At 42.4% G+C, this 18926-nt stretch overlaps 1 protein-coding gene across 4 annotated transcripts in view; it reads right to left on the bottom strand.

The window, feature by feature from the left end:
* Positions 1 to 18926, bottom strand: part of CACNB4 (calcium voltage-gated channel auxiliary subunit beta 4) — a 225773-nt gene that overhangs the window by 3204 nt on the left and 203643 nt on the right. For all 4 annotated transcript variants that reach the window (XM_006091279.3, XM_023756121.1, XM_006091280.3 and 1 more), the window contains 2 exons: positions 15501 to 15652; positions 13765 to 13860 (listed from right to left, as the gene is read on the bottom strand). In XM_006091279.3, the coding sequence (XP_006091341.1) occupies positions 13765 to 13860; positions 15501 to 15652 (248 nt within the window). The remainder of the gene's footprint in view (positions 1 to 13764; positions 13861 to 15500; positions 15653 to 18926) is intronic.

Genomic DNA, 18926 nt, shown 5'->3' with positions numbered 1-18926 from the left:
AGAGTTGAATTAAACTTAGTTCAGAATATGAAAGAAGCAATTAATGGTACAGAAAGAGGAGTTCTAAAAATGTTTTGCACAATGGCCATGTCTTTGGAATTAAACATTTCATCTCCCCAAGTAACTATGTTGAAGGGAATAACATTTACTTAGATAATTTTCAGAATGTTGGTGAAAATGATGTTATCCATCTCATGATAAAACAATATGAAAAGAAGATTTAGGATTAATACAAAAAAATCACATTACAGTGACTTCTGCTAACAGAAGATCATTGTGTGAAATCTGTGAAATTGTTTTTAAAAAGACCAGAACGAGGAATATTTCATTGTGGGAGGGGAGGGATGTCACACAAGAAGTATGTGGTGTCCATGCTTCAGGCAGTAACAACTTCATCTGGCCTATAATCAAGAAGCATTCTTCTTCCCCAAGGAGCAGAGTGGCCCCTCTGTCACTGCATGTGATCGGGAACACAGACAGAATATACCCAGGACACAGGTTCTCTGGAGGGACAGTCACAAAACCATGGCAGAGGGAAAGGCCACTCCATAGTTAAGTGAAAGCATACCCCAGCCATCGACAGCTTGATCTGCACCTTCTCTCTCCCACCACCCACTTGCTTTTATTAGCTCTTTTTGCCAAAACAAGAACCTCTCAGAGAATGAATCAAACAGGGTTACTGCCATCAGCACTAATACTGTGGCTGGATTGCAGGTTAATGGCAACTGGATGACTTTGGGTTTGTGGTGAGTCAACTGACTCACTCATTAGTGTGAGGGCTTCTAGAAGCAGAAGTCACCATGGAAACCATCTCTCTCCCAACACTTACTATTTGAATGTTTTCATCATATTATTCTTTACTGAATATTTTGACCCTGAATAAGATGACTTCAATCCCAATCAACTGGTGTTTGAGAAGATTTAGCCAATTTAACTCACACGGAAACCTTTCCCTCCAAGAATATTTATTAGTAGATTTCAGATGGTTTTCTGCATGTTTTATTAATTTATCAAATATTTACTCAGTACTATTTTGTGCTAGGCATTGTGGGTATCCAGTGGCAAAGAAAGCAGATAATATCCTTATGCTCAAGAGACATACAGTCTGGTGGGAGAGACAAGTATTAAAGTCCTTGATAGTCTATGTCCCTCTGGGGCCTTAAGTTGGACCATTAAAGAAGACTGAGTCAGTTAATGTTTGGGAGCTCCAGCTTAAAAGTCTTTGGATTTGGGAAGGAGGCCCGAGGAGAGGGCGTGTGAAAAAGTTGGACCTTATGAGGGAGGGGAAATTATGGAGGAAGCCAAAAGAATTCCTATCTGTAAAAGTAAGAGGAACAAAACAGATAAAGAGAAACAAAGACACAATGGAAGAAAGAAACCATATGGCCCATGAGAGACTGGGAAACAGCTAGTTGCTATAGTTGCATGAATGTATATCCCTTCAATAAGTCACCTTTTCCACGAAAGTAACTTAAGAGAGTTTCTGTCTCTTGCAATTAAAAGCCCCTCCCCCATTAATGTAAAGTCTCAACAGTTACTTTACAAATACAGAATCTGAGAAGTGTCCATAATGCTCTGATAGAAACGGTGCATTCTCCGATAGCACTGCAGTGCGACCTTGATTGGACAAGAACCTCCCTACCCCACAGAGCACACACAGACTCTGACTGAGACAGATGACACAGGAAGAAGAGGAAACTGGCCACCACGAGGACAAAGGACCACTCCGTCAGCCACTCCAGGCTAAAGCTGGCAGCAAATTCTAGACTGTATGTTGTTTGGTGTCAGCTATTCATATACTTTTATTTATGTCAACTGTGTAATTCAAATACATAGGCCTCACTCTATAATGTGGGTTTTCCCCAATGTGTAGTCTCAATAAGTCATTTTCTTGCTTTCATAAAGTCCCAAGTTTTAAAGAACCCTCCAGGGACACCTGAACTGGGGCCCTGACTATCACAGCCAGGATTGCAAAGCCCAGAGAGGGCAAAGGCAGCACCTATTGCAGAATGTTGTTTGAATGATGCTTATGTCTACTTGACTGTCCCACATGTTACATCGTCATGGCTGCAGGTACAATTAACCATACACTTAATTGCAAGTCATTTTAATAAAGTGCTTCTCTTTGCTAATAGATAGAATTTGTCTATATCAGCACATGGCTGTTTGTTTGAGACCATCATTTCTAGGAAACTATGTATTTGCATTGCTAAAAAAGACAGGTATAGGATGCAAGATGAATTGAAACTGCTTTCAGGTTTTCAAAAGCACAGAGGAAAGCAAATTTCAGCTTCTGAATGAAATACTGACAACGTGACTTACTTTCAACAAAGAAGAATTTTACAGGCTGTATATCTATGACAATTTTCCTTTTGAACTGTTTAGGAAAATGATTAGACCAGTGTTAGAAAGTGAGAATAATAGGAAGAAATTTTTAAATTATACATGAAATTCAAAGAGAAGCAGCCCAATGAATTATGCAAACCAGCTTTGTCTATTTTTTCATAAATGTAAAGGTTCAAGTCTAGTTAGCTTCTTACTGTGCAGTAGTGAGGCCTCCAGCATGGGATACGGATTCAGAGGGCTGCCTAATCAGCAGAAGAGAGTGTGAGTAATGGGACAGTCACAGGCCATGAATAGTTACCCACTCTGTGATGTCATGCCATCGGTGACTGCCTGAGATAAGGGTAATGCTGAGCTGTTTCAAAGCACTACTGCAGCAAACACCTTTGACATCCAATGACAGTGATACTGTTGTAATGAAACTAATCCTATATAATAAAAGGCTAATATGCAAATCGACCAAACAGTGGAACAACCGGTCACTATGATGTGCACTGACCACCAGGGGGCAGACACTCAATGCAGGAGCTGCCCCCTGGTGGTCAGTGCACTCCCACAGGGGGAGTGCCGCTCAGCCAGAAGCCCTGAGCTGGGCTCACGGCTGGTGAGTGCAGTGGTGGTGGCGGGAGCCTCTTCTGCCTCTGCTGCAGTGCTAAGGGCCTAAGCTGTCAGTCGGACATCCCCCGAGGGCTCCTGGACTGTGAGAGGGCACAAGCCAGCCTGAGGAACGCCACCCCCCACCCTGAGTGCATGAATTTCGTGCACCAGGCCTCTAGTTATTAGTAACAGGGAAGGCCAAATATTACAGGCATGTCATTTAGACAGCTTCATCAGGAGGTTAAAGCTTTATTTACACTTTCCAGGGAGCCACTAATCTATTCCCGGCAGATCGCTGGGGGAAGGGACTGGACAGGGGGAAGACAGACGCATGCCCAGTAAAGTTGCGGGGGTGAGCAAAGCTGCTTGCTGTCAGTCACACCTGAGAATAGGTCATGGTCCAGAATGGGTGTGGCTACTGTAAGGGTGTGAAATTTGGGATATTTAATCCCCTAAACAAAGGAGTTTTCTCTTTTGTTGGTCTTGTGTTCTCAGTTGACTCCTGGCTTGTGGGGCTCTGACATTCTCCCGTGTGGGCCACGGCCATGTGGATCCCCACTCACAATGGACTAATGAATGTAACTAGCCTGATGCTGAACTGGACCCGACTGCAACACAGAATGGAAACTCTGGACACTTTCCAGCTCTCTACTCATAGAGCATCACAAACCTTCCTAGGGAGGGCGCCTGAAGTAGGGCAGCCAACCATCTTATTTGCTCAGAACTGAGTGATCCTTGGGACTATCAATGCCCAAAGCTGGAAAATCTGGGAAGAACTGAGATGGTGGGTTATCCAAGTTTTTACAGAAGACAGAGCACTTTTTAGGTCCTACATTGAGGATTAGAGCAGGTTCCACTTATTTCTTTCACATTCTTTTGGGAGGGAAGATATAGAGAGGGACTGGGCAAGTCTTTCCTTATAACTATGAAGCACATATTTTCTAGCATAAAGGGGAGAATCTCACTAAGACTAACATAATTTCTAATATGTTTTATCTAGGAAATTGCTACTGAACATTTTAAATAAAAAGTTTATGAAACTTAGGAGTTATTTTTGCAGTTGAATTGTAACTTAAAAAAAAAGTTGGTGCCTTACTGAAAATTAGCTATTTAGGAGGTTAAATATATGCAAACTCTTCCATTATCTAAGCATTGCTATATATCTATTTATTGTACATACATAAAACCGCATGTGGGACAACTTTCCTATTTCTAAGTGGAGAAAGAAAGAATAGAGGTGAGAATACATTTATTTCCTTGCTATTGAAATACTATATATATATATCCCACGTTCAAAGGCTGTTAAATCGCATTGTTTACCCATATCTTCAGGAAAAAAAAATCACTTCTACTGTCCTGGTAAACAACCTGCTTCCCTATTTATAATGATCTGGCCCTCTAGCAACTTCAGCCTGAAATTATAGCTAATTTGCCTACAAATGTCAGGTGCTCATAATAATCTGGACACTCAGTGTATAAAGATCCTGAAACTGCCAAATACCATTCAGTAAAATGAAATGGGTGAATGGCCAACATGTAATGCTGATTACAAAATAGCCAACCAGTGTTTCTTTCATATCAAAACTACATTCTTTTTTTAAAATATATTTTTATTGATTTCAGAGAAGAAGGGAGAGGGGAGAGAGATAGAAACATCAATGATGAGAGAGAATCATTGATTGGCTGCCTCCTGCATGCCCCCCACTGAGGATCAAGCCTACAACCCAGGCATGTGCCCTTGACCCGGAATCGAACCTGGGACCCTTCAGTCCGCAGGCTGATGCTCTATTCACTAAGCCAAACCAGCTAGGGCTCAAAACTACTTTATATTACTAACGCTTTTTTTTAAGTCCTGAGTCAACTAGTAATAGGAAACTGGACTATGAGTTAAAGGGATTTTCCAAGGTTACAGGGGTGGGAACCTTTTTTCTGCCGAGGGCCATTTGGATATTTATAACATCATTCATGAGCCATACAAAATTATCAACTTAAAAATAAGCCTGCTATATTTGGTCAAACATTTAATTATCTTACCCCTAATGCCTTGGCAGTGCCAAAGCAAATGATTTTAAGGGCCTTATAGGGCCCACAGGCCGGACGTTCCCCACCCCTGGAGGAGGTCTACCAATATTATGGGGCGCTAGCAGTTTCCACTTCAATGAGCTAAATTGGAAAGACAATCAGGATTCTTGCCACTATTTGCTGGGGAAAACATGAAGGCAAGGAACATTAGTGACCTTGAGCCCTTCTAGCTTCTCTCTTTAATCATCTGTGACATTCATTATGTACCCAAGCACATTTCCTCACCACACTGCTCCATTCTGTCCATCCTTATCCTTCAAAGATTATAACAAGCCCAACCAGTTTACAGTCTGCAGAAAATGCATCCACTGTTTTTAAGTTCATATTAATCCAATGCTGTAAGGGGCACTGGTGGGAGTGAGCTATCCCTACACCCAAGTTGGGTGGCTGAGTCCGGGCAGCAAGCATAGTCTCCTTTGGACCGAGAGAAACAAGATCCCACGTGGCCTTGTTTCATGAAGGGAACATCTGAAACCGATTACTCTCTTTTTTCAAAAGCAGTTAAAGGTTAAACTACGAACATCCAGAGGCTCCGTAATAATGAACGCACCAGTGGGGACGGCACTTTCAAATAGATGGGTGAGTCCATACGGTTCTAAATAATTTAAGTAAAATGACTCTAAGCGGGCCATGGAAAATGACTACTGAGATAGGAATACGATCAAGGATACTGGGCACTATCATTCGCTTTGGAGTTCTTGTGTTTAATAGAACAAATCTGAGTCCATTCAGCAATGGAAAATAAAGGGTGATAGACGAGAACTACTATGGTTGCTGTAATATTAGAAGTTTGCAAGACTGTGGAGGAGATGAGTCCCCTATGGCAGAGAGAGCGATCAATGTCATTTTACACGCACGAAAAAAATTATATAGCTCAAAGAGCCTGCAGGTCAGCTTCTGGTAACACAAGCCAGCTTGTACTAGTAACTAAGTAGGATTAAAGGATTACATTTCATTTATAGATTCAATTGTCTGCCTATCTGCTTTTCTCACCAGGCATTATGTAGCTCGCATAGTACTGGGGCCATCTGAACTTTGGCCTTCTTAAAATGTACTATTTTCAAAGTCTCTGAAAAAGAAATGGGTATAATACCTGGTAGAAGCCAAGTGAAATCTAACAATATAGTGCACAGATGTATATTATAAATGCAAATTCAGGTGGCTCATATAAAAAGGTCTAGATGAAAGGGGCTGTGGGTCCTAATCGCATAGGCCCTTTTCTGCCTGCGTCCCACCTTTTCTTCTGTGAATCTAGAGTGGGCATAAAGGAGAGTCCCCCCTCTTCCAGAGAAGAACTGCTCAGGAGCCCATCCTCCCAGCTCGTCTTTCTTCCTGTGGCAGATCAAAAATGGCCACCAACTTTTTGACACTTTCCATGTCGAGATGGATAGTGTGTCCCCTCTCCTTGAATCTGGGCAGCCTCTGTGACTCCTAGCAGAAACCCATGGAAGTGATGCTGTGTCAGTATCTAAACACAGTATCTAAGCTTGAGATAGCGGCATACTTGCTCTTGGAGCCCTCGGAGCTGCCATGTACGAAGCGCATGTCCCTGTTGAAAAGATCCCATGGCAAGTTCCTAAAACCACACAGAGAGGGAGAGGAGCTAGCTGGGCCCAGCCCTCCAGTCATCCCAGCTAAGGGACCAGGTCAGCCGTCAGCTGAATCCCACCAACTCAACTGGTGGTTGGTTGAAATCACTAAGTTTTGGGGTAGATTTTTGCACAGTAATAGAAAACTAGAAGAGTGATAGCTAAAACAGTCATAGATAACTAGAACTAATAAATAACCAGTTGTTTGGGCAGAAATAGATAACTAGGACTTTGTCCTAGGTTGAACAAGGGTGGCAACTTTGTTGGGCTTGATTACATGGAGCCCGCCTCCTGCTCCTATAAACCAAGTTTGACCGGAACATTCCGATTCCTTTACACATTGCCCATGCTGCGTTCCTGCTACAGAGGCAGAGTTGAGTAGTTTGGCGAAGAAGCCCAAATGGCCCACAAAGCCTAAGATACTTACTGTGTGACCATTTACTGAAAGAGTTTTAGAAGAAGCCTTACCTAGGAAACAGGGGGAGCAGAGTTTGCCACCCCAAAATATGCCGTTTTGGGATATTGATTATTTTAAGCTGGTTATTTTTAAGACACTAAATCCTTAAACTGCCCCTTAGCTGCCTAAAAGGAATTTAGATAGAGGACCAGCTCCAGGAAGGCAAGTATCATCACAGATAACTAGTTTACTGTAAATCAGGTGAGAGGGACAGGGAGGAACAGCAAGGCCCATTTGATCCAAGTCCTCTCTGTGTCCCATTGTTAAAGATGCTTCAGCAAAAATTTACTTACCAAACATTTGCTTCTCCATCTTCATATGAAGTCCCAAACCGCATCCATCACCCACCCCCCCAATAAATTATTAGGAATAAATGTTAAACTCATTCTTATAGAAAGATCAAATTAGCAAAAAAAAAAAAAAAAGAAAAAAAAAGACAAGTTCAATTCACCTAACATGTATCTCAAGGAATAACTTACTGAGAATTCTTATAACATTATTACCCCAAAGTTGTGCATATATTAATCTAATCCAGTGGTTCTCAACCTGGAGTGACTTTTTCCCCCTAGGGGGCATGTGTCACACTTGAGGGTGCTAATGGCCAGGGAAGCCACTGAACATCTCACAACACACAGGACTGCCAACAAAAAATTATCCAGCCTAAAATATCAATAGTGCTGAGGTGGAGGACCCCTAATCTAAATCTCTCTTTAATCCATGAGATGTATCACCTACCAAATTGTTTGCCAAGAGTTGACTTAACAAACTGTAATCTTGTTAGTCTATATACTCTTTGAAGGCAAGAACATGCCATTGTATCCCTCACACCTTGTGAGGTGCCAACCTAATGCTTAACTAATGTTTGCTTAATGTATTTTAATTCTTGCCAAGAGGGTTAACTGAAGATGAGCCACATGGAACTGAGAGGACTAAGTATTTGGAGTCTGTGTGGTTTAACCACATGGAGACATGGATACCATGTCCTCAGACATGCCCACATGGTTGTTACTGTTGAAACTAGCTAGTTATTAATATTAACGATAGGAAGAAAACAAAGGGAAGGCCAGACATCCATGGTCATCCAGGCAGCTTCACCAGGAAGCTGTAACTTTACTCTCCCAGGGCACCACCAGTCCATTCCCTGCAGATCACTGGGGGAAAGACTGGACAAAGAGGAAGATGGGTGCATGGGCAGTGAAGTCAGGGTGGTGTGGGGGAGGTACTTGTCTGTCTAACCTGAAAACAAAGATAACTGGCTAGCGGGGATGGAACCACTGCAAGCCTGAGAAATCTTAGAAGGTTAATATCCGCATGTAGACAAAGGAATTCTCTCTCTCTTGTTCCTCTGGCTTTGCTCTTGCTTTCTTGCACTCGCCCATGTTCCCCCCATAGCCATGTAGCCCTAGAAGCTGCATGGCCCACAGCCATGTGGACGCCACACGTAATGGATTACAGCTGGAAACACAAGCTAAGCTAGCCTGATGCTGGACGGGACTGTGCAAATATGGAGTAGACATTAATCTGGGAAATGGCTTTAATCCTAGCTCTTGTAGGGACACAGCTGGACTTCCATGGTGGGACAGAGGGAGAGGGGACCTTGGAAACTCAGGAGTCTGTACCATGTAAATAAATATTATTTATTCTCCCATGCGAATCTCAGAAAATTCCTTTCCTCATAACATCGCAAGAAGCCTACTGCCACCAGCAACAGGTTGGGACATGGAGACCTTCCCGCCAATAACACGTGACTGGAGAAATTTCTGATCTGAATGATGCTCCGAACCAATGAAGATATCATCTGACTTGATGGATCTTATACTCTCCTCTTCCCTGGGCTCCTCAGCCCATATGGGTTCAATAATATCTCTATGCTGGTCAATTTCAAAATCTAGATAGAATCAGAGTCTTGGAGAGTCAAGCAGGAATCTTAGATACAGTATCTATATCTTAGCCTACCATACCCATAGCCTTCACCAGAGGAGATTCCTTTCACAATGTTTCTGACATCTGTTCACACAGCCTACTCCACCCTCACCCCTGAGACAAGGAGCTCACTACTTAGAAAGCCAGCCTATTGTTTTCAGTATTTGCATTTGGGCGGACTTGTGAAATGCCTTCCTCTTAGTGGGTCAAAGTGACCACTGCCAAGTGAAATTAGATGGGCCTCATGCTCTCAAGTCCACTCAGACCTGCTCCTGGAAACTCCCACTGATCTCAGCACCACCCTCTGGGCCTCACAGAACCAGCCTCCCTCACAGCGTGGAGCTTTCTACATTTGTGAAGGTAGACATGGCAAACAAGTTTTGAGATACTAATCTGTGATTTTCCTTTTGTATTTTCTCCTGTTCTTGTCTACCATTCAAGCAGGTGGCCGGTCTGTTCTCCCTTGTCTGGCGTGAGGTGGGGGTGGGAAAGATGGGGGTCGTGGCAGGAAATTGCCAGCTCTCCATCTCCCTCTCCCACCCCCGCTGAGTTTTGTTTCCCAAAAGCGTAAATGGGTTGGAGAGATTTTGCTAACTACCTCTGGAAACAAAAGAAAGTGGGGCTGCTTTTAGTACAACCAAAGCAGAGAGGAAGTTCCTTTAATAGCAACAAGAGGGGAAGAGAGGAAGACAAGTCCCCTCCCTCAGAGAGAGAGAAAAAGGGAGCTCCCTTGCCAACGCCCAGAGAGGAGGGGCTGTGTGTCTCCCTGCCTTGCCAAAGGCCCCCTGTTCCACATGAGGGCTGATGCAGCAGAGCATCCTTCCCTGGGGATCACATGCACCCGGTGAATGGTTTTCAGGTTTGGAACGCTCCCCCCTCACTCCCTTCAACTTCCTCACCAACCCCCGCTTATGACTTGGGGTCTTTGTTCTGCTCTGGATTAGGGTGGCTTCAAGCATAGGTAAATATCCTGCCTGCCCAGTGGGATGGGGTCAAAATAGAACATGGACTATTTCTTGCATGTCCATGTTGGGGATCAGAAGATTCAGCTACATCACACAGCTACGTGTAAAGGTAGAGTGGCATGGTGCACGGAAGTTAGAGTCAGACAGATCTAGGGTTGGATCTTGGGGCTCATTTACAAATTCCTACCTCCAACAAGTTTCTTACCCAGGGACTGAGCTTTCTCTTCTAGAAAGTGAGGATAATGTTATTCGCTAGGGCAGTCATAGAGGCGCATGCTCAGATTTCCCCTAGAGTTGGAACCTGCCATGATGAGTGTAGGCAGCAGACACACTTGGGTTGCTGCATCTTCAGCATCCACGACAGCGTTCAAGCTGAGGCCCTGCTCCCCAGGCTGCTGCCTGTCAAAGCCGGAGAGCATCAGGGGGACTAGAGCCGGGATATTTCTCCCAACATGAGACTCCTCTTGAAGCACCCATCTTATATAAAAACTGCTGTTTGAAATTTTAACCCTGCTATTTCTGGCTTCTGTAAATGCTTGCTGGCTTAAATAATAAGGAAAATAAGACTACTCCCATTTCAGAGAGGCCATTAAACCTTCTCCAGACGAAGTTATCAGTGCTGGCGTCAGGCCAAGCCTTTGGTCGAGGTCTCAAAGCCCCAGCACATAGGGCCCTTTAAGAACTTGCAAAGGGAACTGGAAAAACCCCATATTTGGGAGACAAAGAAGGTGGAATGGTATAAATACGGGAAACTTCCTGTGTGATTTCGCTCAGACTTTGAGAGACATTTTCCTCTGGGCCCGTGCATAATAATAAATGTAACTCTATCTCTCTACCAGCGGTTCTCAACCTGTGGGTCTCTACCCCTGAAAATACATCCTGCATATCAGATATTTACATTACGATTCATAACAGTAGCAAAATTACAGTTATGAAGTAGCAATGAAAATAATTTTATGGTTGGGGGTCACCACAACATGAGGAACTGTATTAAAGGGTCGCGGCATTAGGAAGGTTGAGAACCACTGCGCGTTGCTTGGTTCTTCTCTGGTTCTTCTGTAACACTCTAATGGGCAACCTTTTCTCTGGGGATCCACATCTAGGTGACTGAGATGTCTCAAGGCTGCATCACAGTCTGAGGCTCCTCCTACCCATTCTCCTCTTCCCCCTCTCCCTTCCCAGGGCCAGACCTGCAGCAGGTCTGAAGGCTCTCCTTCTTGGTTCCCTTTAATCTCACATAGGCATTTTCTCAATCAATCTGCGGCTCTAATTCCATTTAGGTCTCTGCTTCCCAGAAGACCCCAACTGATAAAATTACCCTTATAAGATTGTTCTAAAAGTTGGAAACAATAGCATAGTTCCTGGCTTTTGGTTGCTGATCAGTAAAGGTCAGCATCCTTCAACTGGGTAATACATTCTTCTATATTTGCTCAGTGCTTTAATCATATATTCCACTATGTACATGGGCTTCATCAGTAGACAATGTGAAGTTAGACTTCTTAACATAGCACTCCAGACTCCAAGTTATCCAAATTATCTGCAGGCAGGTAACCAGGTGCATGTTGCATGTGTGCGCGCACGTGTGTGTGTATGTGTGTGTGTATAGTTGGGTGGGGTTGTGAGGGGAGGAAATTGGTTTTGGAACCAGATAAATCATAAATCTAATCCTAATTTGTTGTGTGACCTTAGAGAACCATTTCACCTCTCTGTCTTCAGTTATCTCACCTATATAATGGGGATAATAATGCTTATCTTACTAGGTAACTATAAGGATTAGAGACATTCTATTATTCTTATGGCATAAATTTCACTAAAACTCTTATTGTATAAATATTACTAAATATTTATTGTGGGCCTACTATGTAGGAGCTTGAGATACAATAGTAAACCAGATCGGCACAGATCCTTACAGAGCTTGACAGGTTAGGCATGGCCCAGCACATGTACATCCAGTAATTATAACAGAAACACTTAGATGGTGCTTATCATGTGCCAGGCACGTTCTAAGAGCTTCACCACATACTCACTCATTGAGTCTTTACACAAACCCAATGAGGTAGGTACATGCCGAAGATTACATAATTAGGGATGTAATCCTAGTGTGGATTACAGTGGACTTGAACTCAGGCAATCTGGCTCTAGAGTCTGTACTTTTTATTTTTAATCTTCACCCATGGACAGAGAGGACAGAGAGGAAGGGGGAGAGAGAGACAGAGACAGAGAGAGAGAGAGACATCAATTGGCTTCGGGGATTGGACTTGCAACTCAGGTATGTGCCTCAACTGGGAATCAAACTGGCAACTGTTCAGTGCATGGGACAACCAACTGAGCCATGTTGGCCAGGCCATAGTCTGTGCTCTGTAAACATCTGAATTGAATTTTAAGCTTCTTCAGAGCATAAACAATCCTTACACGAGTATAAATCTAGTGAATCAAATCAGTAGAAAAAAGTTATTTCCTTTAGAGAAACACAGGCACAGAAATAGTAAGTCAGCTGGGCAGGTGTAGACACTGACCAACCACTGGTGACCCACATGATAGCTGTTAGCTCCCCCCACCCCCTCCCACCATTTGCTTGGCTTCCAACTCAGCAGCTGTTTCCTGGCAACGGCACTAGGAGAAACGCTGCCATAATATGGCTTTTCACCTTACTTAACCCTGACCTCTTCATCTGCTCTAGCCACAGGGCTCTTCTAGTTCCAATAAATTCTCAACCATTGATGCCATAATCTTTTATGCCTATCGGAACTTTCAGGCAGAAAAGAAATGGAAAGTCAAATCAGTAGGTTTTCTTTTCATAAAACCATACACATTGACTCAGTAGTTTGCTGAATTGGCCAGGTAATCAAGGTAGCAGTTAAGGACATTAGACATGGGACACTAAGTTCGCTTTTTATTACATGGCAGACACCACCGAGTTCTGGATGCCTGAGTGTAGCCAACACGGCAGCATTAGTTTGTTCCAAGAAATTCCTCAGGTTTATGATAACATACCACCCTCACCATCAATCTAGAATAAAAACGACAATCCTATATAATAAAGAGCTAATATGCAAATGGTTGTCACGCCATAATGGCTCAGAGACTCAACACTAGGAGAGAGGAATGGGGACCAGCCAGGCTGCGGCCCGGCAGATGGACAAGCTGCCTGCCCTGCAGTCCCAGGTGCCAGTGGCCCCAGGTGCCAGCAGCTGTGTCTGCGGCCTAGGAGAGGGGCAAGCTGCCTGCCCCACGGTCCCAGGCACCAGCGCCTGAGGCTGCAGCCTGGGAGAGGGACAAGCTGCCCGCCCCATGGTCCCAGGTGCCTGCAGCTGCGGCCTGCCTGGGCAAAGCCAGCCCTGGTCCTGGGTGCCTGCAGCCAGACAGAGGAAGGGAAGCCCGGGTCCCGGGTGCCTGTGACTGGACGGAGGAGGAAATCCTGGGTTCCGGGTGAGGGGCGAAGCAGAGGCGGTTAGGGGCGATCAGGCCAGCAGGGGAGCAGTTAGGGGCGATCAGGCTGGTAGGGGAGAAGTTAGGGGTGATCAGGCAGGCAGGCAGAGGTGGTTAGGGGCAATCAGTCAGGCAGGCAGAGGGGTTAGGGGCGATCAGGCAGTCAAGCAGTTAGTAGCCAGCGGTCCTGGATTGCAAGAGGCAGTCGGACATCCCCTGAGGGGTCCTGGATTGGAGAGGGTGCAGGCCAGGCTGAGCTGAGGGACCCCCCCACCATGCACAAATTTCATGCACCGGTCCTCTAGTGCTAATATAGAAAGAAACACTACCCTTTCTTAACTAATCAAGAATGATTAAGACCAAAAATGATTTTACTTACTGGAGGGCACTGTGCAAGTTTATCAGCTGCCACCAGTTGCACATTTAAGTGTTTACTTTGGGACTTTCCTCTAGATTTAATCAACCTCTGTAAAACCTGATGGAAGAAGACACAGATCTGAGATACCGTCAATGAGTTGAAAGAAAATCAAATAAACCAAGGCCCCCTTTAATAGTCTGTTTAGCACTGAGTATGAATAGAGAGAAAACACAAAGTGACAAATCACATATATCAACTCTGTGATGACATCATCCACTTACACTGACTTTCACTTATAATGGATTTGATATGTTTATCCTATTTTTGTTCCATGTGAGGTCTGGGTGGGATCTTGAGTTCCCACCCTGGATTTTACCCAGAGATTTCAAAGAGAGTCCTCCAAAAGTGGAGGAACTGATCTGTACCGGGTCATTTATTGTCCAAAATCAGTTGTCATATTTTGGTTCACTATCTCAATGTCAGATAAATATCAGAGTCATTTATATATATTGGGTCCTTTTGTCAATAGCAATTATTGAGGCATCCCAGTTTAATTTTACATTGATAAGACGATTTCTTGATAGAAAGCTAAGCAAAACATTTGTACTGGTATATGGCCACAGTGATATATCTGTCTTTTGAGCACTGCTATAACTGCATTTTGCCATATAGTCTACTCTCCCTTAACTTTTTCTTAGCTGAAATAGGACCCTCTCCCAAAAATAGTACTAGTGTACTATGATACTTCAGCACATATGGCTACCAGAACCCCAGTTGCTGCACTTGTGAACCCATGGTGACTGGGGGTGACCGGGACAGGAGGTGAAAGGGGTTGAAATCTATTGCACTGCAGTGAAGGGTGCTTCAAATTTCAATCCATCCTAATGCTTCCCCAAAGGGCCTGGCTTGGTTTGGACAAGCTCATCCCGCGCAGAACCAGCGCCAGAGATGGAAGGCCGAGGACATCCGAAGGGCTGGGGGAAAGCCCAGCTCCTGGAGGCCTTCTCCACCCATGAGAGGAGACTACTGCTCTGGTTGGAAGTTGAATTGGAATTAAAATGAACTCTTGGAGGCACTGAAAAAAACCTGGTTATTAAGGTAGTACCTCCCAAGGGTACATATTTTATAATCACTTTTTACATTATCAACAGTTTTGAAAAATGAAAGAACACCCAAATCAAAAGTGACCAATTTGAGGCTGTCTCACTTTCATTTTTCTCTCCCCTGGTGGCCTGAAGATACATGGCAAATATCCCATGTGCGTAATCACAGAATAATTATATTCCTTGAAGAATCCAACCTAACCACAAATGTAAGGGTCTGCAATGTTTCCATAAGACATTTTATATGGTGATGTTTGACTTTATATATGATAAATCTAGATACCTTTCCGGAACTATGTACTCTCTCAACTGGGGAGAAAATATAGGTGATACAAGAATCAATATTACCCAAGAAATTTACCAAAATAGAACCCAAAGTCTCTGAAAAGCCAGTTAACTTTTCCTCACCTTTCTTAGTTTTTGTTTCTCTTATATTCCTGCTTAACTGCCACAATAGACTGTGGGCTTTTGGGAAAAATGGACTATTTTTTACTTGCTATCTCAGAACTTCTAGAACCTTTACAAACTGTGGGAATTAAAACTGTGCTCATTAAAAAGGGTTTACATAAGACATTCTCCTTGCACATGAACAAAAAAGCACAGAGGAAAAAACAAAAGAGCTGCTAAACCTTAAGCTGGAGATGAGCTAATTACCTTTGGAGATGAGACTTTTACATGAACAATAATTGGTGCTAAAGACGTCTTTATAAGTTGTGCTGGGTGATTGATGGTGTCTGCATCAAGAACAACCAGTTGCAAAGATCTTGCCAACTCAAAGATTCTTTCAATTTCACTTTGTACTTCCGCTAAAAAGAGAAATAATAAATAACAAGTCATGGTTACTTAAAAAAATTAGTTCTTATATTTAAAAAATATAGTACCCCTCTTTCAGATGCTCGTCTATATTGAAAAACAGAACATTTGGAATTTACATATTCTGATCTAACTTAAGATCTTTTCTAAAGAGAGAGAAATGGTTTGAGTTTTGCATGAAACCAAACGGTAGAAAATTTGAGGTGGCTCTCTTGATTTGCTTCTTACTTACACTCACTCTAATAGTTAGCTATTTATATAAGTATTTTTTGTTTGTTTGTTTGTTTTTAATCATTAACTGAGGATATGTTTTTTTATTGATTTTAGAAAGGAAAGGAGAGGGGGGTGGGGAGAGAGAGAGAGAGAGAGAGAGAGAGAGAGAGAGAGAGAGAGAAACATTGAATGGTTGTCTCCCATATGCACCCTGACTAGGGATTGAACCCATAACCTGGGTATGTGTCCTGATGGGAATCTAACCTGCTACCTTTTGGTGTATGGGACAACACTCCAACCAACTGAACCATACCAGCCAGGGGCATAGCTATGTTAATTTTAATTGTTGCTTTGCCTAAAGAAATTTATTTTAGCTATAGAAGCTGAAACCACATTCAGGAAACAACTGAGACACATATACAGAGCAACATCTCATGGAAAGCAAATTGCACTGAAATGTTTTTACCAATGATCAACTTATATATTAATATTTTATAGATCTCCTTTTTAAAAATCCCACAATTCACCTGTTTTGACTGATGTGCATATTTTTGTATCCCTGATTAAATGTTCTGCATCTAATCTTACAACAAGCATATTGCTAAGTCTTACTTTAAGTATTAGGGCCAGGGGACTGTTCTGAGGCAAAATTATCCTATTATTTTAAAAAAACTAAGATCAAATATATTAAAATGTTGCAATGCATCTAGATGCAAATCTATTTGGTGGCTGTAATAGCCAAGTTATCCAAATCCATGAGTGAATCTGGTCAAACAAAAAATTTAGTTTTTGTCAATATCTAAAGCAATCCAGATATTTTTAAAAAGCAAAACAGGTTACCCATAAAAACATAATGTGACTTTCTGAAATACAAAAAAAGACTTTTAAATATATATTTTATAAATCATCTAACTTATTGGGTCATGTCCAAGTCTGATTTAGACTAATTTTCAGAGAGATGATCTTGTTTTGCTTTTTACTTTTTATTTTGAGCTACAGGTGTGACCTCACAATGTTGTAATCTCGTCCAAATTACAGAGTAGACGAAGTGTAGACATGGCTAATTTAAATTACTTCAAAGGTGGCCTAGAAAAGGTGGTGTTGCTCTAACCATCCTCTCTGAAAAGGGCTTGTACCAGAATCCCATGATTTGTTTTGCTAATCTAGTATAAATTCAAGTTCATGTCACCCATTGAAAAGTTCTCCCTCCCACAATCTAATGGATTGACAAGGAGTGTGAGGTCATGAATGCTCAAAACTCTCATGTAACCCTATTCTCTTGGGCTTTGCCTAAAAGCATAAACTTTTTATTTTTCACAGAATCACTGATGCATCATCTGTATTAGACAGTTGTTTTTGATATTATTTAATACTTGAAAGGTTTCATGTTGTAAAGAATTTGGACAATTGAGCTTATTCACAACATTTTTCTGAAATTACATTCTACATTTGTTATCTTAATAATAGCATACCTGTCCCTTTTTTCTCACATCAGAAACAGTTTTAAAAAAAGATTTTTCTTATGAGAGAAGTTTAAAAACTAAATTTTATTTTTATTGTAGTAAATTTTAGCCTCAGGCTGTTGGGGTACATTCTTCATTTGTTGTTTTCATTAAACTGGTTTAATGTTAACTCCTGGCCAGGGCTATGCTAGAATAAGTCTATATTGCTTTAATTTTCAAATCTGAAAACAATATTTTCTGAAGTAGCAAAAAGGCAGTGACGTAAACTAGACTGCTCTGGTACAAGGAACCCTCGAGGCACTTCGAGTCTCTGTGTAAATACCTCAGCAATGCCGTGGCCTGATTTCCTCTGCACCAGCAATGATGAAAGTGTGGTTTCTGTCAGGTGCAGAGGGCAGGCACACCTGCTTGATAACACTAAACCCTTGGGCAATGGGCACTCTGTCACGAGCAGAGAGGTCAGGCAGAGCCAGCCAGGAGGTTGCAGAGAGCCACACTATATACTGCTGTAGGTCCAATATTTGGATAATACGTATACAGAATGCAATAAATAAATTATATGTGTGAGGAAGAGAAATTATCTACATAACTAATTTTCTTTCTTTTTCTTTAATATGTTTTTATTGATTTTTTTTAGAGAGAGAGAAACATTGATGTGTGTGAGAGAGAAACATCAATCAGTTCTACCCCAATCAGGGATCTAACCCGCAACCTGGGTATGTGCCCCGACCTGTAATGGAACTGGCTACCTTTTGGTGCATGGGACGACAACTCAATCAACTGAACCACACTGGCCAGGGCAACATAGCTAATTTTCTTAAGGAAAAACTTTAACCAAACCCAACAATCTTGACTACTCAGGCTGATCCTCAGAAGGGTTCCAGTGGAAGTTTCCTCATGACCTCATTTCAGACAAATGGAGCTCTGAGAAGTCATGGACGACGATGCCGGCGGGATGTTAATGAACTCTTCTACAACTTGGCCATGACTGATCTGGACCCATCTCTCTCCAGTCTTTCTATCACCTGGGATCTCTTTTACATCCAAAATGCTTATAATACTTCAGTGGCTTCCTAGGCTCGAAGCAACATTTCCCCAAGTGAGTTCCCTGGGAAACAAATCCCCTGATATATCCTATGGGAAGAAGGAGGTTTTCTGTAAGAGAAATATTGCATACTATAATAGTTTCTCTTGGAATTTCAAATGTGCATTGCCCTTTGTATCCTAACAGCTCTAAGAAGTCTTGCAGTGAAGAAAACTGCCAATTGTTTAATGCACAATTTCCAAATTTATTTGATCATAGAAAATATTTTGGATGTAACAACTATTTGGTATCTTTTAAAATTAACATTTCATGGGTTCTATTCTGGAGAACTCTTTAGCAAGACACATGGAGCCCTAACATACTGGCCTCAATCTACTTTTCTCAGTCTCTTCCCTTGCTCTAAAACCATGTCTCCCCTCCCATTTTCTAAGCAGGCTCTGTAAAAAATGAGTTGTTTCTCAAACACACAGTGTTTTTCTATATGCTGATGCCTTTGCACATTCTTGTCTGCCCTGAAGAACCAGCTCAAATAAAACTTCTGAGATG

Source organism: Myotis lucifugus, unplaced genomic scaffold, assembly GCF_000147115.1.
Source record: "Myotis lucifugus unplaced genomic scaffold, Myoluc2.0 scaffold_89, whole genome shotgun sequence".
NCBI classification, from domain to species: Eukaryota; Metazoa; Chordata; class Mammalia; order Chiroptera; family Vespertilionidae; genus Myotis; species Myotis lucifugus.
The sequence above is the reverse complement of the archived record's forward strand: the minus strand, read 5'-3'. Positions and strand labels throughout refer to the sequence as shown.